Source organism: Manis pentadactyla, chromosome 3 (assembly GCF_030020395.1).
Source record: "Manis pentadactyla isolate mManPen7 chromosome 3, mManPen7.hap1, whole genome shotgun sequence".
Lineage (NCBI taxonomy): Eukaryota > Metazoa > Chordata > Mammalia > Pholidota > Manidae > Manis > Manis pentadactyla.
The window spans coordinates 48693531-48718414 of NC_080021.1; the positions used below are offsets into that span (position 1 = coordinate 48693531).

General features: G+C 38.3%; 1 protein-coding gene across 1 annotated transcript in view; it reads left to right on the plus strand.

Annotated features, from left to right (window-relative positions):
* Positions 1–11931: 11931 nt before the first annotated feature.
* The window catches only part of PIP4P2 (phosphatidylinositol-4,5-bisphosphate 4-phosphatase 2), a 56501-nt gene continuing 43548 nt past the window's right edge, over positions 11932–24884 (plus strand). Inside the window, exon 1 of the mRNA XM_036932787.2 lies at positions 11932–12241. Coding sequence (XP_036788682.1) covers positions 12136–12241 — 106 coding nt within the window. The 5' untranslated portion in view covers positions 11932–12135. The remainder of the gene's footprint in view (positions 12242–24884) is intronic.

Genomic DNA, 24884 nt, shown 5'->3' on the forward strand with positions numbered 1-24884 from the left:
ATAATGAAAAAATATATGAAAGTGTTTAGAGTGGACATCACTGGGTAATGAGATGAAGGCAATTTCTGTTGTCTTTTCTGTCCTTCCTCCATTTTCCCAGTGTTAAAATATGAAAATACATACTTCCATAATAATAAATTGGAAATGTTATAAAAACATTTGCAAAAATTTGTGTGTTCAGTTGAGTTCCGTTCTTTAGAACAGAAAATCTTACCTTTTCTATTTTTTACTTCATTGCTGGTTTCTGTATCCTAAAGTAAATAGGACACTTTCTTAAATTAGCTCCATGTATCTATCTAATTTACCTATCATCTATCTTTTTATCTATCATTTCTCTTTATTCTCCTCAGCTAAGCTTTCCAAACAAGTTTGTTCTGTGTTTTTTGTTGTTTAGTCAATAGCTCTGCAGTAGTGACAGACTGCTTCCAGGCATGTTGAGTATGCTTGGTTTGTTTGTCACAGAGAGGGCAGCTATATAGCCTTTCCAATAATAAGAGTACTACTATAAGTGTAATAATAAGTGTAATGTAGCATTATTACATATAATATTACTATATATAGAATTCATATAATTACTATAGTAACATAGTATTACTATAATTCTTTACCTCTACAAGTTTAAACTTCTTCATACTGTGTTTTGTTTAAATGTAGGACCACACTTAAATGCTCTTGAGTAATGATGCATTAAAAGGCTTATTTAGCCTAGAAATTCCATAGCAATTTATAAAAGACAAGCATGCAATTACCTGCACTAAGAAATTCTCTTCCCAATAAGCCGTTCATATTTGTTCAAATTAAACATGGAGGTTAAATTCAGTCAGATAAATCCTTAAAGTCATCCAGATTGGTGTTAGTAAAGACCGTTTGGAAAAGAAAATATATATTCCTCAAAGAAGCAATCTTATCTTCCTCAATGGAGTAAGATTAGTAATCAAAATATTGGCATCAATAGCAATAATTTTATGAGAATCTGTGCTCGTAAATCATTTTTTATCCCTAAATATTCCTCCATTCCATTACTTGCTATATAATACATTTAGATGCCTTCTATTTATTGTTCGTTCACCTTATCGGTAATAACATTTTTAGCTGAGCTAAGTACAGTATTTTCTAAGGTATGACTGCCAAAGAATTAGATGCCTTCTTAATATTTCTGTGGTGTTTTCTTCATATATCCATTAGTGCAGAAATATTTTAATTTGCTAAGTATATTTCACACTGGACTGTAAATGCTCAAATTAGAAGTCACTTTATTTGTTTTTATGTCCCCACACTGAGGATAGTGCTTGGTACAAAGTAAGCAATCAATAAGTAATTTTTATGATTGAAGAAAAGGGCAGATGATGAGTAACTGCTAGGAGAAAACAAACAAGCAAGCAGTGATTGTATTTGAAATTCTAATAGTGTAATGAAAGAATTTCAAATATTTTTAAGTTTACATTATTTTACTGACTGATCCTGTGAAGTATTTTGTGTTGATGTATGTTTCTGATCCTCTGGTTCATTAGAAATAGGAGAAAATAAAATGGTAGAAATATTTGTTTAGAGCTTATATGTTTTATTCTTATCAATGTTTCCTAAATGGAAATTCATATTATCTTCAAGAGATATTTTCAATTTTAAGAAACAAAAAATAATTTGCAAATAAGTGCAGATCTTTCTTGTATCAGGCCATCTAAAAGTTACCTGTTTATCTCCGATTATTACTCTAAATTGAAATTAATGGTATTTCTATCAAGGGATTATTTCTTGTGCAATAAAGAATCTCACTTTTATATATTTTACTTTCATCTAGATTATTTTTTACTTTATGTTAACAAAAACATATTAAGAAAAAATAAGAATTGAGATTTTTTTGTCTGAGAAAATTTCTGCACTGAGTGGTCTATGACTAAACACAATTTGAGTCAAGAAAAGAGCATGGGGAGGATTTCCCTCTGTGTTACTGTGGGGGGGAATCTTTCTGTGAGAGGCAGAACAACAATCCACCAAAAAGTCTAACCACAGTAAATCCCAGAAGCTGTGAATGTTACTTTACATAACAAATGGGATTTTGCACATGTGATTAAATCTATGATATTGAAATGGAGAGATTTTCCTGGATTATCCATGTGAATAATCACCAGGGTTCTCCTCAGTGAAAGAGGAAGGCAGGAGGGTCTGTTAGAGATTTGAAGATGCTGCACTGCTGGTTTTGAAGATGGAGGAAGCGGATATAAGAGAAGGAATGCTGGTGGTCTCTTGTTCTTGGAAAAGGGGAAAAAAAGAAAGAATTCTTCCCTGGGGCCTCCACAAAGGAACACAGTGTTGCTGACAGCTGATCTCCAGAACTACAAGGTAATAAATGTGACATTTTTACTTTAAAAATAATTTGTTATTCATCATACATAAAAATAGAGCTTAGAGCTTTGCATACTCAAAACAAATGACCAAAATCTTACACTACCCTATTTGCATTGTTTTAAGCCACTAAACTTGCAGTAATTTGTTACAGCAGCAAAGGAAACCAAGACAACTTCCTTATATTATTCTACATACATGGCATTATCGGTAAGGGCAAAGGCCTTCCTGTCATGCAAGCCAGTTTTAGAGACAGCTGCCTGAGATCAGTTTAGCTAGTCTGACTAGCTAGTGTTGATCAGTGTAGCTAGTGTGATCAGTGAGACCAGTGAGAATACGTGACATGTGAGGCTAGTGGCAAACTAACCAGGCAGACAAGGCAGGAATGAAGGACCTGATGCATTTCCTTAAGAGTCCAGTGACCAAAAGGGAGACCAGTCTTTAGCATGAATGATAGTATGATATGAGAAGAGCAATGCAGGAGAAGATATTCTGCTTACTCGTGTATCATGTATTCTGGGCTTACCATGAAATGGGAAAGAATGAGGATAGGACTTCTATCAGCAAAAGAAGACAGTTTAATATTTCATGGGCTATATAAATTACAGAGAATATAAAGATCATGTACAGAGAAGGCATATAGTAGAAAATTAGACAGCCATTAAAAATATTTTCAACACAGACCAAATCATAAAACAATTAGGTAGGGAAAATATTTGCCTTGTTTATTACAGGTGTCTAAATTTCAAAAGTTGACTGAGACTCCAGTGGATGGGTGCTTTATTCAGGCTGTTGCAACAGAGACAATATCCAAAGCAAGTGCTTCCTGGAAAATGGGAAGTGAGGGGTTTATATGTCAAAGAACCAAAAGTGGCAGAGTGCCAATTACAAGTTTGGTGACCAATCAGGCAGCTGTTGCAGTCTTCCATAAAAGGTTTGTGTGTGTGTGTGTGTGTGTGTGTGTGTGTGTGTGTGTGTGTGTGTGACAGAGAGAGAGAGAGGAGAGATATTTGGCCTGTTTGAGTCCATTGTGTCCTGTCCTTGGAATTGCTAACTCAAAGCAGGAATGTAGAGGAATGGATTAGTCTCTCAGTACCAGGGAGCACAGGGGTCAGTTACATCCAGAGAAGAAAATTTTATATTTCTCCATACAGGTCAATGTATTTATATATGAAGATAAAGAAATTCTTAATAACTCTATTTCTTTATTAGTTAGGGAAACTACCTACTGCTGTAATAAATAAACTCTGAAATGTCAGTGGCTTACTGTGATAAAGTACACTTCCTGCTCACAAAACACTTTGAAAGCAGTGTTCTTGGTAGGCAACTCTCCTGTAAGTAGTGATCTAGTGTCTCAAGATCCCTCATTATTTTGTCATTTTAAACATGTGACTCCCAAGGTCTCCTTGGGGGTTATCTCCTGCCATTTATCTTGGAGGAGAAAAGAGCATGGAAGATTATGTGAGTGGGCCAAGACTGTTTTTGTGGGCCAGGTATGAAAGTAGTCTAAATTCACTTCTGTCAACCTTCCATTGGCCAGAATCTGGACAAATAAATGACTTACCTAAGTGCAAGGATGTCTGGGAAATGTAGTTTATCTGGGTTCCTATGAGGAAAAGAATGGCTTTTATCAATCAATAAATAAAATTTTAAATTAAATTTATAAATAAAGATTTTAAGTGATAACAAAAAGATGAACCCACAGTGGAAAAATAGCCAATGCCAATAACTAATAGAAATAATCTCAGAATCAGTAAGGATAAAGTTAAATAAGTTATTAATAAACCCCACATTACCTACTAAACTGTCAATATTAAAAATAATAATATTCTATGTTATTTTTCCAAAGTTACTGAGAAACGGACAGTCTCACATACCACAAAGGAGGGTAATAAATGGTTCTCAAGTTCTAGAGGGCCATTGACCATATATACACAAAGACTTTAAATGTGAATAGTCTTTGATCCAGGATTCCAATTAAAAAAATTATCAGGAATAAATAATCAGAAAAGTGTTCAAAGATTGAAGTTATCCTTGACTTTATCTTTTATACACTACATGAAATCCATCAGGAAATGACATTAGATTTACCTTTATAATGTATCCAGAATCTGATCCTTTTTTTCCACCTCTATTCTTTCTGTCTTTCTTACCTGTAGTCCATTTTTACAACAGCCATTGTGATCCTTTAAAAACCTATGTCATATCAAGTCACTCCTTCTCAAAAGCCTCCAAGAGCTCCAAAGTTTCCTCATTTCAGGAGAAACACCTAACTGGTCCTATATGAGCAGCCCCACCTGGGTTCCTGCCAAACTTTTCTGATCTCATCTTCCTCTGCCTCACCGCACCCGACCCTGGCTGGCTTTGCTCAGGCCACATAGGCTTCCTTGCTGTTCCTGCATATGTCAAGCATGTTTCCTCCTCAGGGCTCTTTACTGTCCACATTTCTGCTCAAATTTTAATGAAGCCTATCTGGTTCCTCCATGGAAAAAATCAATGCACTCCCACTGCCCACTTTTCTTATTTCCCCTTACCTTACTTTATTTCTTTCCATAACATTTATCACTGTCTAATATATTATATATCCTTGGTAAACTGAGAGTTATCTATCATTGTCAGTTATAATGAGATTAGAGATTTTGAAAACCCTACAACAGTGCCTGGCATATAGAAAGCACTAAATAAATATATGTTGAATGAAAAAATAGTAAAATACTGCAAAAATTCTGAAACACTAAAAAAAAAAAGGACTGGTTAAATAAACTGGGATGATGCACTTAAGTGTCAGACAGATAAAATAGAACCAAAAGCCTAGAAGTGCAGAAAATAAAACTAGAATGTGATTCTGTATCTCACAGAAGGAAATGCTGGGAATACCAATTTCCAAATAGGTAACAGTTACTTTTCTTACCCAACTGGTTTCTTACTCAAAAGGAAAAGGAAGTTTCTCATTATAAAATGTGTTTTTTCATGTATCAACTGCTTCTATGTTCTCAGAGAGGTTTTTCTGTGAAATGTGTATATGTGAGTCTCCAAGGGCTAAAAGATCTTCTAAAAAGCAACCTTACTTTTCGTAGATTGTATTAGTCAGCTCAAGCTGACATAACAAAATGCCACAGATTTTGTGGTTTAAACAACAGACATGCATTTCCTCCCAGTTCTGAAGGCTGGAAGTCTAAGATCAAGGTGTGAAAAGGCTCAGTCCTCTGGTGAGGACTATGCTCTGCCTTGCAGATGGCCACCTCCTTACTGTGTTCACATGGCCCTTCCTCAGTGCAGATTTGTGGAGAGAGAGGGAAGAGCAAAGGGAGAGAAAGGAGGAAAGATGGACAAGCTCTCCGGTATTTCTTTTTGCACGGATTCATTTTACATTAATCCTGCTGGATTAGGGCTCCACCATTATGGCCTCATTTAACCTTGGTAATTCTCAAAAATGCCCTATCTCATCTTTGTAGCCCCAGCATTTCATACCAAATTATTTATTTATTAGTCAAAAATCTCTGAATCAAGGAAACCTTGAATTTGGGCACAACAGTCATATGTATTCCCATATCTGTCTTTCCCATTTTCTCTTCTGCTTATTAAGCAGAATCAGCAAGATACAAATAAGAAATGGTTATAGTTTTCTAATACTACCCTTAACAGGGCCATTTTAAATCCCCCCTGTCCTTCTTTAATAGACATCTTATCACATCATCTTAGGTGAATTCTATAACTTCCTGTGATTTCAGTGATTAAAAATCCATTCAGTCTAAGACTCCAATTTCATATCCAGATCAAGGATTTCCTCTTTTCTGTCATTTTCTAGCAATGTGGCTTGAAGCACCTGAAATGAGAAGGGGACTTGGTCTTGCTTTATGTTTTCTGTTTTCTACCTTAGGAGAAAGAATGTAGTTTACCTCTGGACTTTAGGTCCTTCCTCCCATTTCTAGTTCCTAGCTTCTTCAGGGAGTGGACACAGGGAAGAGTTGGAGGGGCTCAGTGGTCATTACTATAGTCTCCTTTGTGTTTGACACTAATTCTTAGGCCAACACTGATTGGCCAGCAGCAATGCCCTTCCATGGCAGGTACTCAAATACTGGGTATCTAGACAGCACAAATGTGAGGTGTTGAGGCACCTTCCCAATCCACAGTGTCCTGCCGAACTTCTTCGAACCCCAGCTCTTACACGCAGTGGTATACTCCATGGGCTCTTGTTGCTCATGTTTTTGTGCCTAGCAGTTAGCTTTTTGTGTTGGTGTCGGCGTGCTGGCATAAGCCCAGCTACTTCTTGTGGAGCTCAGTTGGCCTCCCAGAAACTTAGGAGCTCATCAAAGCTGAAGCGATAGTTGAGCTACACCACAGGCCTTTCTGTTTTCCCTGCCATCACTTACTGCTTCTTTTTTCCTATTCACATATAACTTTTGGTAAAATCAACTAGCCTGTGTTCTAATTTGAAGTATAACTAGAAAATAAGGTGCTCTTTTTCTTTTTGCACAGATAAACCCAAGACTTAGCAACTGATTCCCTTAGAGCCCTTCTCACTTGGCTTTTTGGGAAAGGGCAGGGGAAATCCACAGCAGAACTTCCTTAGCCAATAATTCATGACTCCATAAACTCCCATTTTTCTCCTTCTCCTTCTCCTGCCTACATGGATTGCAGTAATTGTGGTTATGAGGTGCCAGCTCTCCTCGTTTGGTATGTGGGGATGCTTACTGCTTCTTCGTCCTCAGCTTTGGCCCCTGGCTATCAGATTTGGATCAACAGGGAAACAACTTCAGATCAGGTGTCCTCTTCTAGATCTTTGCATTTCACCCTTTTCCTTGGCAGGGAGGTGCTCATAGACCTTGTTTCTTATTTTACTCTTATTAGCATCCTGTGAGATAGAGGACAGCCATCCCCCATTTTGCTGGTGAGACTGAGACAGTAAAAGAAAATCTAGGACTAATTAGTTGAAAAAACCTCTTCTGTTACTGCAATCAAGCCTTCAACCCTCCTCTGTTGTTTCTACAAAATGTTGCACCTTTTTCAATTCCAGAACATGCTTTATTCTCTCAGGTTCCTAACTGTCTGCTGGATAAAAAAAAAAAAATCCTTAGGAGCTTAGATACAGCTATTTACCCAAAGCTTTCTAGATTGCCCATCTAAGAACCAGCTTCCTGGCTTTCCAGGGTGTGCATATAATGGAGCATTCATATTTCATCTTTTATATAAAATCTAAATCCTTGTTTCCTCGGTCTTGACAGTGTTCCTCAAAGCCCCTTTAATAGGCATTTCCAAAAGATCTAGGAAACTTCATGCTTAAATACAAACCCCTCAAGCCTGCTGAGATACCCTAGAGTTCTTGAATTAAGCATCAGACTGCACATCAAATGCTCCCCTATAATAACTATAAGGTAAGGGTAAATGAATTAATGAGTTAAAAGTACAAACATACTCCAGCCCATTGTGCTTCTAGCTTAGTTCAGGGATGCCTACATCCCGCACATGTTATCCTAAATACCACATGAGGTAGGTAGGTATTGTTATCTCTGTTTTTATGGACTAATTAGACAAGGTGTAGAGGTGAAGAGAGCTTAAACTAACTTAATTAAGATCACCACTTGCAGGTACTGAATTCAAACATAATCCTGTCTGATTTCCAAGCCAGTGTTCCCCCCAGCTCAGAGGAGAAAGAGAAGACAGGGTGAGAGCGTGAGGTAGCATCCTGGCATGCACAGAGGAAAGCAGTTACGACTCTTACAAGAACATATTCAATATGAACTTACTTTACATTGCATAGATACTCATAAAATGTACTTTTCACATGGACTTTGGAATTTCAAATTAAACTTCTTCCCCCAAACATGGGGTCCCTTGGAGATTTTCCTTTGTCTTTCTCTATGCCTTTCTTACATGCAATATTGTTTGTGGCTGTGATGGATCATTATGTGATGACCTCCAATGACTCACACCTGCATGCATCCATGCCCCTCTGTATGTGACACTGTCACATCCTCCATCAAGAGACTGAATTTATCCCTCTGCCTGCTTGAATGTGGGCTGGTGTTGTGACTTGGTCTGGCCAATAAAAATGGCAGAAGAACCTTGTACATGTACTAAAACCTCAGACTTATGAGGCCTTGGCAGCATCTGCCTCTGTCCTCTTGGAGAACGCTTCTGAGACTGCCATGCAATGAAGAAGCCCAGGTTGAAATTGCATTTGGAGGGAATGGTTCAGCCAAACCTGCTTTCTCAGCTGAGCTCAGTCTGCAGCTGATTTACCAGCTGAATGCCTTTTCGAAAAATAATACATCATTATTTTAATACTCTAAGTTTTATGGTAGATCTTACAAAGCAATAGATAAATGCAACAAAGTGGTACTGGAAGTACAAAGTGATAGATCCAACAGAAATTGGCAGTGAAAGTACAAGGCAGTAGATAAATGTAACAGAAATTAGTGAGGACACTGGTAGAGGAAGCTAGAAAAGCAGGGAAGAAATTGCTACTGGAGACCAGAGAACAGAGGTGGATCAATGAACTGTTGTCTGGGGTAACTTGAAAGGTAGAAAATGTACTTAATGAACATGTTGATCTCACTAAAGTAAATTCCATGCAGAATACAGAAAGTAACAATTAGCTTCTTTAAACTGTGTTTAATGGGAGGTGGCATTTTCTACTACTGCCATAAAAAATTACCAAGAACAACATAAATTTATTATTTTATAGTTCTGTCAAAAATCCAGAAAGAGTAAAAATTAAAACCAGATCAGTGAAATAGTATTTAGTAAGAGTTTATTGTGCACAAAAGAACAGCTTGCAAACTGGGAGTCTTAAATCCAACACTGAGATGAAGCTCAGAGGGATGGTGCCACAGGATGGCTTATAAAGTGAAAATGAGGAAGTTGTTTAATCTTCACAATGATTGGTTATTACCATGGGGGTTTCTAGATGGCAGGGGATTGGTTTAAAATGATTACCATATAGCATTTTAAGAACATGACAAGTGTCTTTTATGATTATCAGAGGCATTGACAAGAAAAACCCTAAGATAAATTTTGCTTGTGTTCGTGAAATAAGCTAGATTTATTTTGCTTAAATTATTTTGTCTTATTGCAGGATTTTCAAGCCTGGTCTCCATTTATTTTAACACTTCTGTAGGTCAGAAGTCTGAAACAGCACCCACAGGGCCAGAACCAAGGTGTCAGCTGGGCTGTGTTCCTGCCTACAGGCTCTAGAGGAAGATCAATTTCCTTGCTTACTGTTGTTCATAGAATCCAGTTCTTTGTGGTCATACGGCTGAAATCACCACTGCCTGGCTGCTGTCACCTGAGCATCATCTTTAGCTCTAGAGGCCACCCATACTCTTTGGTCCCCTTCCTCCATCCTCAAAGCCAGCAATGGTAGGTTGAGTCCATCTCACACTTTGAATTTCTCCTCCTTCTTCTGTGGCTTTTGCTAGCTATAGCCAGGAAGGTTCTCACCTTTGAAAGGAGATAACCTCCCCATGCACTCTTTAATCACATCTCCTAAATCCCTTTTCCTATAAGGTAAAATATTCACAGGTTTCAGGGATTAGAGTTTGGACATGTTTTGGGGGACATTATTTTGCCTACCTCGGAGATGAACTAAAGAAGGAACTGTCCATTTACAACAGAATTTAGAGGACATAGAGAAGACTGAGGACAATCTTTCAGCCAGTAAAAGATTTTCAATGTAGGAAGTAGTCTTAGGATGAAATTCAAATCAAGGGTATGGCTGTAAAGCCCTTTGTTAAGACCTATGAAAGATTTAAGGCAGTGACTTGCAGACTTCCATGGATAAACAAAGGTGCTTCTAAGAATATGAAGGGCCTCAAATGTCGTCCAACATAGCTAACTACCTCAAAATGAATTATGTCTATGGCTTTTGGAGACAGAGATAAGCCCCAATCAGATTTACAAAAAGGCCATAAAGTCTTTAAGGGAGCTGTATCAACTTTGATTAAAAGGAAACAGAGACAGTTCAAACATCTTTGGGCCACCAACTGTCTTTGGGCAGGAGGCAGACTGAGAAAGCTACTTAGCTGCAGACAGGAGCCATATCTTGTGGAAAAGAAAGGACTCAGTGGCAGGGCAAAGAGCTAAGGAGAGCAATAGAGGAGGAAACCCAGTAACACCAGGAGCAGAACTATGGATGGATAATAAAAATGTAAACATTGTTTGAATAGTGTGTAATAGGTGATGGGATAGGACATTATGATGATAGGATTTTGTTGATTCTTCTTAACAGTTTAACTCAGAAGCATTCAGGATGCATTTGTAAAAACACCACTGTTCATTTTATGAACTGTTTACCTTTGCAAGGAGTGCTACACCTTGACCTCTCCCTTTCCAGGTTCCTGGAGACATATAAATGCCCTTGGATTACATCATATGGGAATCCTTATATTGTATTGTATCTTGATATTACTGGCCCACAAAAAGATGCTGTATAATAGAAAACATTATTCTTTGATTTTTCCCTTGGGATTCCCAGCTGTTGCCTAAATGGATTTTTTGGAAGAAAGAGTATCTTCAGAGAGCAAAATGAAGACCCTTCTTAATGTAATATGAGAAGTAGTTTCAAATGTCTGAAGTCTGTTTTCCTCATGCCCCTTTAAATCTCAGCTGGGACTACCAGCCTCATTTTTGTTTGTTTTTCACTATGCCATCTCACCGCAATTTTGGGGACCAAGCCCATGCTCTATTCTCTTTTTGGACCCAGTAAGCATGCAAAAAACGTTTGTTAGATGAGTCAAAGAACTATTGCAGAAAAATTATAGTTTGAGACCATGACTATTTTCCCATTGCCTTTTTATATGGGCATGTCCAAAACTTTGATTTTTAGCCACTTTAGCAAACCACCACCAAAAAATAAAATAAACACAGAAAGCAAGATGAGAACTATGCCTAGATATTTTCTTAACTCCCTTTTACATTTCAAAGATTACTTTAAAACATTAGCTCAAGAAAATAGCTTTATAATTGTCTTACATTATTAATACATTACTTGTATGTGTCAGGGACAATATAGTACAAAAACAAAACTAAAATGGCAACGTAATTTGTAAAATGAAACTTGCAAAAGCCAACACACTATGCATCATTTCAATAAGGAACTGTTACTAGAGTGCCAAACAGGTATTAAAAAATTAGCAAAGGAAAGCAGGGAATAGCACCACTCATGCAAAAATCTACTTCCTCTTAAACAACAGAAGTTGAAAAGTGATTTCCTAACAAAAGAAGCAGCCCTTAAGAAGGAATTGATCTAGTAATAAGCTTTCTTCAAGCAATTGCTGCAAAGTTTGATAGCAAAGAATTCCTCCTCCTCCCTCCAGGATCGAACCTTGAGTTCTCTGTTTGCTGGAGTTTTCCTTAATCACGTCACAGGCTTTTCTCTAACCCCCAGCTCTTTATCCTTCTCCTTAGCTAAGGAAATGTAAAGTACAAAGAGAAAAAAAGTTGTAACCCCTTCCTCCGGCTCACCACCTCCCGCATCTTGGTCACTTTGCATATTCCCTTCCCTTCCCAGCCGTTCCCAGTCAGCCCTACTGTGCTCCCGGGCTCTGCCCAGGCCCCGCCTCCCCCTCTCCCGGGCCCTTTCTTTCTTTCCCCTCCGCTCTCCCAGACACGCTTCCCGGCGCGCGTTCCTTCCCCCGCCTCTGGGTCCCGCACCTTCCCCTCCCCCCGCCTCCTGCCTTGTGACACAGCCCGGGCCCTCCCAGGCGGCAGCCGCGGCTTCAGCACTAGCCACCAGCTCCGCGGAGCGCGGCCCGCGGCTCAGCCCTCGCCGGCCCCGCCACTGCTGCAGTCATGGCTGCTGATGGGGTGGACGAACGCTCGCCTCTGCTGTCAGCATCCCCCTCGGGAAGCGTCACTCCCACGGCCCCACCGTACTTACAAGAAAGCAGCCCTAGAGGTAAGGCCAGCAGAGACCTTCCTACTTTGTAAGGAAAAGCCTAGAATGCTATAGACCAGGTAGCTCTAGCTCCTGGGCGGAGGCGAGCCTCTCTCCTGGGCAGGGAGAGGGATGTCTGCCGTGCCTTCCGTAGCCGAGCTGGCCTGCGGGAGAGCTCGCCGCAGGGCTTATGGTGGGTGGATTGGGTGGGGGTGTTTCACCCCTTCTGCCCACTGGTGTGAGGTGTGTGTGTGTGTGTGTGTGTTTGTGTGTGTGTGTGTACTTCATCCCCTTTTACCCACGGATGCAGAATGTGATATGAATTTCCTTGACTGGGCTTTGCTGTTCTAGAGCAGCCCCCAAGTGCGGCTGTGAAGTGGTGCAAATCTTTCAGTCATTCACAAATTCTCTCTGGTTGCTGAGAAACCGGGAATACTGCTCACCTTGGCATCTGCCCTTGAAAGGGCTTAACATGAAAGACCGGCATCTCTTACCGTTCACCCACCACTGTTCTGTTAAGTCAGGAAATTGCCTTACCAAAAAGAATAGAGTTAATCAATATTCCTAATGTGTCTGAAATTCCTGCCCTTTCTTATTAATCCTACTTGTAAGGAGTATGTGTTAGCTTTAGTGGTGAATGAAAAGGAAAAGAAAGGAAGATGAAATATTTTTGATGCATATCTGGGTGAAATTGAAATTAACTTCTAAAAGTAACCCAAGTTAATAGTGCATGTGTTTCTATTTATTTCTCTTCTTGAGATGGAATCAAAAAAGATTTTACGGCAATGGGGTCTGAAGAAAGAAGTGAGGGGATCTATTTACCAAACTCTTCAATTCATTCAAAGCTCTATCTTTGTTCTAAGCCTTTTAGTTGATTCCGTAACTTAGATAAGGTGGAGTGAGGAGTTAATAGAAAATGGAAGGCACAACTTTAAAAACCACTTAGAATAATGAAACGATTGGTCAAATATGGCACTTGCCAATGTAGCTTAAGTGAATCTCTCTCTTTTTTTTTTGACTGCGTGTGAAAAATGTTTAAAAACCCAACAAGGCAAACATTAATGTCTTTCAAAATATGGGTGGATCATGTTTCTTGTAACACAACTTCTTCTAAGTTCTGGAATTTAAGTGTGGAATTGGAGCAGCAGTAGAGCAGGTTAAACTTGTCTAGTATGTAAAATTTCCATTTAACACATTGTAACTTGAAAAGCAACAATCCAGATCTAAATGCACACTTAGAAGCAGGACAAAGAAAAAAAGATGTTTAGTTGTGAATAATTCAGTGTGATTGATGAATTGTTAAATAAGGTGCAAAATGGAACAGAGACTAAACCCCCAGAAAACCTGTAAGTCATGTTTATTGGTCAGCATTACACTTGTGTAAGAGGCTACCAGGAGGGGGTATTTCTTTTAATGGCAATGTGATACTAATATTTTACTGTTAACTAAATCGTACAATCTAGACTAGGTTAAAAACTTATTACTGAATGTTTCAACTACATCAAGTCAACCTTTTAAGACAAACTATTTGATAATTTATTAAGATACTAAGTTTGGATTTAAGCAACTGTGCCCAACAGATTTTCATGCCCTCTATTTTCCATGTATATTTTCGTACTTTTAGTAAATAGTGGCTAATTATTCCACTGTGCACACTCATATTCAAAATGAGCATACTCATGGACCTGCTTATAGACTTCCTTGTCATTTGCTGTACATTTGTTTAGTCTGATAAGGCTCCTCAAACTATGCAACAAAGCACGCATTCCAGTTCAGCTACTGAGAAAAAGAAGTTTCATCCCAGAAAGCTTTTAATAACCAAAGAAATTCAAAGTGTTAAAAAAAAACAAAATTCAACTGAGTAAATTTTAAAGATCATATTGGCTTTATTCAACGATCCATGAACCTGGCAGCATCCTATCCAGCTGTTTACTAGAAAGGAGCTCCAAGGAGCTGTACAAAATGAAAGACTTTTCTAGGTGGAAGGGAGCAGGATGAAGAAGTTGTACTAGCACAGTGTGGATTGGTAGTGGCTAGGTCACTTTCCTTTAAGGGATAGCAGGGGTTTATCAGCAATACCTCACGGTAGTTCCTGATCTACTGACTTAAGATTCCATTTCTGGGAGAGGACAAAAGTGAAATTAAGGTAAAGCTCCCTTTTGTGACGTGGGGCTTAGCATAAGTGACTCCATTTTGGGCCAATTGTCTTGTTTTTAACAATTGAGTTAGCAAAAAGCCCCTTCTGCTTTATGGTAAAATAGTGTTTTTTTCTTAACTAGTAAATAAGACAGGTTAGGTCTTATTTAGAAGAAACACTGATTTCATATAATATAATACCTAGGAAGCAAGAAGCATAAATGAGTAGTAAAGGCATTTTAGAAGCATTTTTGACAGAATATCTTTTCTTAATAACATAACTATTTTTATGTAATTATATATTTGTCATTATATATCATATACAATTTCTTAATAAATAATAAATAAGCATTTTCACAAATATTTTGATTTGAGTAATGTATAAGATCTGATTCTAAAAGACCACTGTTTTCTCATTTAGCAATGCACTGGGGGGCACAATGTGCCAGACACTGCTGTAGGTGAACCAGACTGACCAAACCCTTCCCTTCTGGGAGCAACACGTTGTAGTTGTAGGGAGAAAGAATGAGTAAACACATGGCTGAATTCAGACTGTAAGAACATTGTCACTGTACCAGATGTTTTCAGTAGTTGGCAACAGTTAGAATTGAAACTTGGGATTGAGAGGACCAGAAATAGAAAGTACTTTTTGATAATGAACTTTGGTTATAATGTCATTTATAATTACACAGACTTTTTTTTTTTAAAGAATAGTTAAGGGTCATAAAAGTAGTTAAGTAGCAAATATTCTCTCCATTCCAACCATGGGCTATTTGTGTTACCTTCTAAGAATAGGAATGTTAGCTCCCCACCAAGATGAAATATCCCTTTTCAAGTTGAAAGTTGGTGGAGTGTTTATTTATAGACAGATTATTGATAATGTAGCAGGGAGCAGTTAGTACTGTGCATCTGGTTTTAGCACAATGAGAATCATGTGCAGTCTGTGTAACAGTCCACCTAGGTTTCTAAGTTTCTTACTGTCACTACCAGGTTCATGCATAGAGTAGGAAATCATCTCTCCTGTGATTGCAGTGCCTTATTTGGCACACTTGTCCATTTTCGTTAAAGCAGAGAAATTAAAATAAGACAGTTTTAGGTTTATTTAAAAGGAGATTGGAAGAAATCTCATAAAACTTACACAATTTGGCTACATTTAATTGATTTCTTTATACATCTGCTAATTTTATAAGTAGGATATGGCAAAAGAATATGACCTTTAAATTTATGAGAACTTCCTCTGTGAAGAATGATTTATATTTAGGGTTTTCTATTTATTGAACATGAGACTGATTACCTATTTCACTGTAATTCTAAGGGAAAAAAAAGTACATTGTTAGTTTCATTTACTTAGTTAATTTCAGTCATTCATTCAGCAAATAAATACTTGAGTACTAGTCAAGCTTTGTGGTAAGAGGGAAAAATCAGACATAGTTCCTCTTCCAGTCTAGTGGAATATTGAAACATAAATTGCATAATTAATTCAAACAAATGCAAAGTGCAGTGGGATGAAGACAATACTAGAAATGTATCTGATGCCATAAAATTATATTAAAAAAATTTAACTAGGTAGAGAAGTCAGAGAAGGCTTTCCTGAGACTTGATTAAGGTCTGAAAGTTGAACAGGAGTTAATTGGCAAAGGGGGATTGGAAGAACATTCTAGGCAAAGAAAACAGTGCAGAAGCCTTTAAGCAAGATAGAGTATGGCTAAGTACAAGAAACTGAAAGAAGGCCAACATGGCTAAAGTGGAAACAGTAATAGGGAATGTGCTACAAAGTGGGATTGGAGAGGTGGGTGTGGTTGATATTCCCCAAAGAGCCTCTTCCCCCTTCTAAGAACTATGCTTTTTGATACTCAGGTCCTTGGGTAGTTCCTATCCTTGAATCTGGGCTGACCCTGTGATTCAGTTTGGCCTATAGAATAAGCAAGAAAACTGACTGGCTGGATGACTTTGGGGACTAGGTCACAGCTTTTGCCTTGGTCTCTATAGTATGCTTTGAGGAAAGTAACTTGTCATGTAAGAATTTGACTTTGAGGAACTCCAGACTTGCCATGTGGAGAGGTTAAATGGAGAGAGGGATGTCTGACCAGCCCTCGGACATGTGAGTGAAGAAGGCATCTTGGATGCCCAGCCCAGTTGACTGGGCTTCAGATGACTCCACTCCATGCCAAATTCTCACTGCAGGGTAATAGATTCTAGGTGATTACCATCCAGCTGAGGCTGAACTACTCGTAGAATCATGAAAGCTAATATTCAATCACTGTTTTAAGGTATTAAGTGTTTGGGTGATTTGTTCTGTAGCAACAGATGACCAGAACAGTAAGTATTAATCAGGCCATGCAGGGTACTGTGGGTCATGTTGAGGAATTTTGCCTTCAGCAAAGGAATGATCTAGTTAGATCTTTAGTATTGTTATAATGATTTAAATCACAATTGTAGATTAGATACTGAATTAGAGGGGGTTTCGAGTGGATGAGGATAGATGACTTGAGTGGTTACTGTAATGACTCAGGCAAATCTGATAAACTGATGATGGCTTGGGCTCTGGTGGTGGTAGAGGTGGAGAGATGAGATAATGTTAAGGAAGTAAACAGAAGAGGGTTTGATGATGAATTGGATGTGGGAGGACAAGAGAGGTGGCAAGGGTATCTCCTAGAATTCTGGCTTCCACAACTTCATAGTGTGATTACCTTCCCTGAGACAGAGAACACTGGAAGAGGGCCAAGTTTTGGGAACACAGACCATGAACTTATTTGCATATTGGCGATGGCCGAATACATGGGTGCTGATTCAGAGCTTCCCAAGGCCCACCAGTGTACCACGGGATGTGCTAACATAGAGTACACATGTGTTAAGATATTATCCTCAGTCCTTGGAGCACCAGGTGCTGCCAGCCCAGTGGCCTCCAACACTGAGTAGCTGTGCAATTATTGTCACTTTCCCTTTGTACCAAAATGTGCAAAAGTTTGGGAAGCTTTACATGAGACTACTTAGAAAAAATAAAGTAAGAAAAGGAGAGAGCCTGGGACAAAGCTCTGAGACACTCCCACATTCAGTCACATGTTAGGAGAAGATGAGCCTAGAAAAAACACTGATAAGTAGCTTCCAGTGAGGTAGGAGGAAAACTTAGGGGACAGTAATATCACAGGATCAGAGGAAGAGAAAACTTTAAGAAGGGAGTGGTCAACCATGACAAAAGCTGCAAGAAAGAGCAACTAGATTAAGGACAGAAAAAGTCTTTTGGGCTTAGTGCCGTGGAGTCATTAGTGACCTAGTGAGATTGTTATACATGTTTATGTTCAAATCCTTTTTAAAGCATTGAAGAATTATTCATTTCCATTTAATGTAATAGTCTAATGTGCATTTATTTTAATTGTGAAATTTCCTCCAGGCAACTTAACTTCAATGAAGAGGCTAATATTTCTTTATTCTAAATCACACTTAAATTTCCTATGAAACATAATTGTACTTTAGAAGGCACTGTCATTTCCTTTTTACCTTTGTTTCACTTTTAAAAAAATGTGTAAATTTGAATTGTGTAGGGAAATGTTTTCAGTGACTAGAAAATAAATTGACTCCTGGTTTGAGAGATAAGTTGACATAAAACTCTTGTATTTCTTATTCATAAATTTTATAGTAAATAAGGTATATTTTTAGTGATCCTCATGTCCTCTGTCGAGAGAAATCTAAAGTTAGAAATGATGCCTTAGTTTAAAGTGGGGCAAAATCTTATTTCATTTAGAACTATGTTTTACACTAGACTAGAGTTTTACCGAGTGTCTTACTGAGTTCAGGCTGCTGTAACAGAATACGATACACTGGGTGGCTTAAACAGCAAACATTTGTTTCTCACAGTTCTGGAGGCTAGGAGATCCTAGGTCAAGATGCCAGCAGATCAGTATGCGGTGAGAGCTCTTTTCTGGGTTGCAAACTGCCGACTTCTTGCATCCTCACGTGGCAGAGAGAGGGCACAGAGCTCTCAGGTCCCTTTCTTAAGAGCACCAGTCTCACTCATAAGGGCTCTATCCTCGTGACCTAATTACCTCCCCAAAACCCCACCTGCTAATACCATCACACAGGATTACAAGTTCAACATATGAGGGTGGAACATAAACATTCAATCCATTGCACTGTGTTAGAGTCCTTGAATTAAAAGTCCTTGGGAAGTCTTTTAAATTTCTGAACCTCCTTGCATCCTTACCAAATTTAAGGATTGGCTGGAAGAGATGATGCAGACCCAGAGACCCATGCCACATGCAAAACCCACTGTAAGATTAGATTAAATTCTCATTTTATTTTCCAAGCATTCTGAAACCCATGGGAAGTCAGGTTGTCACAAAGAGCAGAAATACATGCAGCGTATTTGAGAGCAGCTCCCTGAAGCTCTCTGAAGACCCCACGAGGGGTGTGCACCAGCTGTGCACCCTGAGCAAGTAGGGTCTTGCTGAAGTTTGATTTTGTGCTATCCTAAAGCTAATGCTCCATTTAAGGTTTTTTTTTTCAAGTTCTTGAATCAAAATGTGCTTCACTGAGGCCATATTCTTATGAAAGGAAAATAAAGGCCAAACATTGGTGAAGTATATCTGCTTCCAGTTTTCCAGTATTGTGGCAAGCCCATTTCCTATTATAATTATTTTCCATTATTCGGCAGGCATTGGGCTCCATGCTTCTTTTATTCTATTTTATAATGCCCACATTTCTTCATGGCTTTGCCCAGCATCTTTAAAATGTTAATAAAGAAATGTTTCATTCAATCAGTTATCCTTTCAAATATTCGAGTGCCTATTATACTGTTTCAGATGCCTGGGACCTTACATCCCAGAGAGAGGTACATACAATGAGCATTATAATTTCAGAGAGTGAGGAAAATAAAGCAGGGCATGAGGATAGAGAGTAACTGGCTGCGTGGGGTATGTTTCAAATAGCTTCTTCAGGAAAGATATCTCAGAGATGACAATTGCTTAGAGGCCTGAAAAATGAGTCAGAATCAGCTGTTGGAAGACTTTGGAGAGGAATGAGCTGGGCAAGTGGAACAGCAGGTATAGAACATGATGTTTACCATGAGGAGGACAGCAGACTCCATCCTGGTGACTCAGGGGAAATGTGGTAGAGGCTAGAGGACTAGCCGCAGAGACCAGGAGAGCTGTGTAGGTCACCGTCAGGAGATGGGCTTGTATATCCAGGATAATGGAAAGTTGTGGACGGTTCAGAGGAAATGAGAGCATGAAATGTTTTACTTTTCATCCTGGTTGATGTGTGGAGAATGGATTATTGGGGGGAAATGAGAAGAGGCTAAGAAGACATGGACTGCTCAGGAGGCTGTTAGAGTGAAATAAGCAAGAGGTGGTGGTCTGAACCAGCACAGAGGTGATAGCAGCAGTGAGATGTGGTTGGATTCTGAACATGGTTTAAGCAAAGAGCAGCAGGAGGACTTAATGATGGATTGAATCAGTGCAAAGAAAGGCAACACAAATATCCAAAGATGACCTAAGCAACTAGGTAAAAAAGAAGTGTGCTTTTTTCTAAGATGGACAAACAGAAGGAATGAGGTATATGTAGGGGAGGGGGAGAAGTGCAGAGGAAATCAGTGTTCTGTTTTAAACAGTTGAGTTTGAAATACCTTTAGTCATCCCCCAATTAGAAATGTTGAGTAGGCAGTTGAATGTACGAGTCTGGAGTCTGAGGAGACATCAGGGCTGGAGAGTAAATTTCATTCAACAACTACTTATTATAAGTAGGATAACACTTTGTTGTTGGGGGAGATGATGCCAATAACCTCCCATTTATTTCCAAAGACTCTGCAAACTCTTTTCAGGAATGTCAAACTTTTTGGGTAGAGCATTCTGTTAAAATCTTGAAAGATTTGCCAGATGGATACAGATGTTAGCCAGATGGATATAGAAGTTAGAGGGGAAAGTTAGCGGGATGGATGTTCATAACTATCTTTGTGGGCAGTAAGCAACTATCTGGGAAATAATCCAAATGGAAACCCTAATCCTTCTATTTGGGGAAAAGCATACAACCCTGGATATACTTTTTGCTCAGCTGCTTTGTGTTTCATTTTTATAAGGATGAAGAGATATTGCATAACTTGGGAATGACATCCCTTTAATAGCTCCTAAAGTTAGAAGTTTTCTGTCCTTTTCAGAAGACTTCTAGGTGCATCAGAGTTTGTGTTGCTTTGGCATTTTTCTAGATTTTTTTCCTTTCTCTAGTTGCTATTGTGAAGTGAATTTATTTCTCTCTGTAAGAATTTAAAAAATATATGTGAAAAAGAAATGGAAAGCATGGCGCCTTCTCGTAGCCTTCAGGTAAGTTTCTCAAGCACTGTATAACTAGACCCCTTTAGAATCTCAGCAATGATCTGCCATAGATATGGTTTGGCCTGGGGGACCTGCCACTTGAGTTCTTTCTGCCTGTTGCTAGCTGTTGACCTTAGAATAGTTATTTAAATCTCCAGGCCTCAGTTTCCCATCTGAGAAAGAGTGGTATGGTATGTTCCCTTTTGCCTTTATATTCTATTACACAGTTATTCTTGGTAAGGAATCTGGATACACCTAGGAGAATATACCCAGAACTTTCAAATACAGGTGATCATATGTATTCTTACCTCACTCTTTTGCTTCCAATGGCCCTCTTTCACTCACATTCCTGTTTCTTCCAGTACCCTTTTGAAAATGGAAAGATAATATATTAGACATAAAGGAGTGTTACATGGCTACTTTAAGCACCAGAAACCCAATTAGCATACAATACTTTTTTCCTCTATAGACTGTATTTGTATGTGCTACATGACTGGTTAGGGCATTCTGTTCAAAGTGTTTATTTCTAAAAACAATGGCAAAATATTTCTTCCTCCAGTATTTTGTCAACCTGAGACATTTAAGTTTGGTAGATTCATAAAACAATGTACAAGAAGGCCCCTAATTGTTCAACATTTGAATATGTGATTTCTCCAGAACGAGAATCTGGGGGAAGGTGTTACAAGATGTAATTTTATAGTTTCAGAGATTAAGTAAAGAGCTACACCATTCATAGGAAGAGCACTATATAGAGATGATAGTAGATTTAAGGTAAGAAGACTTTCACAGACACCTGAGTTGTTATTAATCTTAGTTCAAAGGATGTTTCCCAAATAAGCGTTGATTTCTACGGAGATGTATGGATTCCACCAATTAATACAAAGTTTTCTAAAAAAAAACATTTTCCAAATTCATGGAATTCAGGGACCCTGTTCTGGTTCTCTATATAGAATACTTTGCTATTGTCAGCAAAAGTAGTATTTGTATTTGCTACCAGTCCCTATTGAGAATAAAGGTTATTATTGAAACTAGCAGACATGCTTGAATAAAGATGGTCTTTTATGACCTAGTCTCAAAGGTGAAATATGGTGTCACTTCTTCCATGCTCTATTGGTCAAAGCAGTTATAAACCACCTTGACTTAAGGTAAAGGAATATAGACTTCACCTTTCAGTGGAAGGAATGTCAAAGGATTTGCAGCTATGTTGTAAAACACCACAATAAGCCATAAAATATTCACATACTGGAACATTATGCAGCTGGAAAAGAAATGAGGAAACTATATATATACCATATTGAAAGATTGCCAGGATATCCAGTAGAGCGAAAAAGGCAAGGTGAAGAATAATGTATAAGGCATATTCCCTTTTTTGTAAGAAAAGATGGGAGAAAGAAAATATGTCTATGTGTATATGAACTGTATGAGACTAAAGAAACACTGGAAGGAGTCACAAAATAATGGAAATCTCTAAAGCAGGGCGTGGGGGATGGGCACAGAAGTTGGAGTAACAATTCTGAGCTTACACTCCTTTACAGTAGCCTGAATTTTGAGCCATGTAAATAAAAATTTAACATATCATTAAAAATGCATTGGCACTTTGGCCACATTATATTATTGGTCTTTGTTGAGTTTATCCTTGACTAGTACCCTGAACACTTTAACAAATGCCATTTTTTAGATATGTCCCCACATCTCTGTTCAAGTCTTTGCAGTTGCACCTTTCATTTCATTGTGTTTGATTTGGTCCATTATTTCAGCCTCTCAAGGTCTTAGTAGGAAGAATCCTGTTTTGAAATGGGAAATGTATCATTGTATGTGTATGCTTTTCCCTAAGACCGTACTCATTGCCTCATACTGGTATCATTTATTAGCCACTTCTAGCCTTTTCTTGATGAGGCTTTACTTTTAACTTCCTATGAGGTAGATGAGTAGAAAAGAGATTTTGGGAACTGAAACATTCAAATCCTACCTATTCATCAAAACTCTTTTCTTTCATGCAGTCCTTTCTTTTTTAAAAAAATTTTTATTAAGGTATTATTGATATACACTCTTATGAAGGTTTCACATGAAAAAACAATGTGGTTACTACATTTACCCATATTATCAAGTCCCCACCCATACCCCATCACAGTCACTGTACATCAGTGTATAAGGTGCCACAGAGTCACTGTTTGCCTCCTCTGTGCTAAACTGTTTTCCCCATGACCTCCCACACCATTTGTACTAAGCATAATACCCATCCATCCCCTTCTCCCTCCCTCCCCACCTGCCCTCCCACACCCCTCCCCTTTGGTAACCACCAGTCCCTTCTTGGAGTCTGTGAGTCTGCTGCTGTTTGGTTCCTTCAGTTTTGCTTTGTTGTTATACTCCACAAATGAGAGAAATTATTTGGCACTTGTCTTTCTCTGCCTGGCCTATTTCACTGAGCATAATATCCTTCAGCTCCATCCATGTTGTTGCAAATGGTAGGATTTGTTTCTTTCTTATGGCTGAATAGTATTCCATTGTGTGTATGTACCACATCTTTATCCATTCATCTACTGATGGACACTTAGGTTGCTTCCATATCTTGGCTATTGTAAATAGTGCTGCGATAAACATAGGGGTGCATCTGTCTTTTTGAGTCTGAAAAGTTGTATTCTTTGGGTAAATTCCAAGGAGTGGGATTCCCGGGTCAAATGGTATTTCTATTTTTAGTCTTTTGAGGAACCTCCATATTGCTTTCCACAATAGTTGAACTAGCTTACATTCCCACCAGCAGTGTAGGAGGGTTTCCCTTTCTCCGCATCCTCGCTAGCATTTGTTGTTCTTAGTCTTTTCGATTCATGCAGTCCTTTCTAACCTCTATTAGCTGGAATATATATGTTTTCAATATCTCTCAACAGGTCCACTATATATATGTTAATGCTTACTTGTGTGCATGACCCTATTGAAGGAGACCATGAGGAGATCAGATTCCTGTATCTCTTATCTTTGAGTCCTACCGTAGCCCTGTGTGAAAGGTCTTTTACATCTAGGACCTCAACAAATATTAGGAAATGAATGAATGATAGACTGAGAAAACAAGAAATGGCATGTTGGTGATGGTGAAGTCACTTAGCGAGTGAAGGTTTTACAGGGGGCTGGAGGAATGTGAGAGCCAAAGGTAGAAGTGATCCAGCAGAGCATGTATGTAATGACATCTTTCCTCACTAAGAAATGCCCACATAGCAAGGGAAGGCACTCTTTATCTATGCCCCCTGCTGGTTGCAATGAGAAACTGCCCTCTACATGCATTAACTTCTACATTTAGCAATTTGTATTGTTTTAATGAAATTTAGTTAACCCATGGGGTAAAAACATGTAAGCACTAGAATTTAGGGGATTTATTCATTAAATATCTTTCCACATTTGTTGCATATGTAAAAAATATTGGTTCTAGCACTAGTGGGGGTGGGGATTTAATAATGTGGGTAGCTGTTGAACCACTGTGTTGTATAATTGAAACCAGTTTAAGATTGTATATCAATGATACTTCAATAAAAAAAAAAATTGTTCTAAGTGGTTAATTTCATTCCATATATGTGTCTGATTTTGCTTAGCTTTATGGTGACTCTGTCCCAAATTCCAAAATTACTAAACTGTTGATTTATCATCTATAATCTATTAATACATAGGTTTTATTTTTTTAATGGGTGAAACATTTCAAGAGAGAAAAATACTGAATATCATATAATCATTCATGTATCTTAACCATCTAATTCTATTGGATCTTAACATTGTGCTATGTTAGCAAATATATTTAAGCAAATAAGACCTTACAAGTAGAGTTTAACTTTTTCCCTTCCTCATATACTGAGGTCACTTTCCCTTTCATATTCTCTCTTATTTAAAATGCCTTGTAAAAATTGTGGGTTCAGTTATATCTAACTTCATTTCATAACTGTGATTTATGAATACTTGTAACCTGTAAGTATAATCATTTAGTGTATATACCTAGTTATGTGCAAAGTGGTGTCTTGCTTTCTCTTGGAAAATGCACACAACCTGTAATACTTGGTGACAAGTGATCTGTCTAGGAAAAGTGACAGAGTAGGAATTTTTCATTTCCTCAGGCTACAGAATCAGTCTCTTTATTTCTAGGCAGGTGCTTTTCTGCCCTGTAAACAATTTGTTTTCCTTTACTAAAAATGAGTATCACTATTTTTCTTGGAACATATGCTTACTTAGGAGCAATACTATAAATA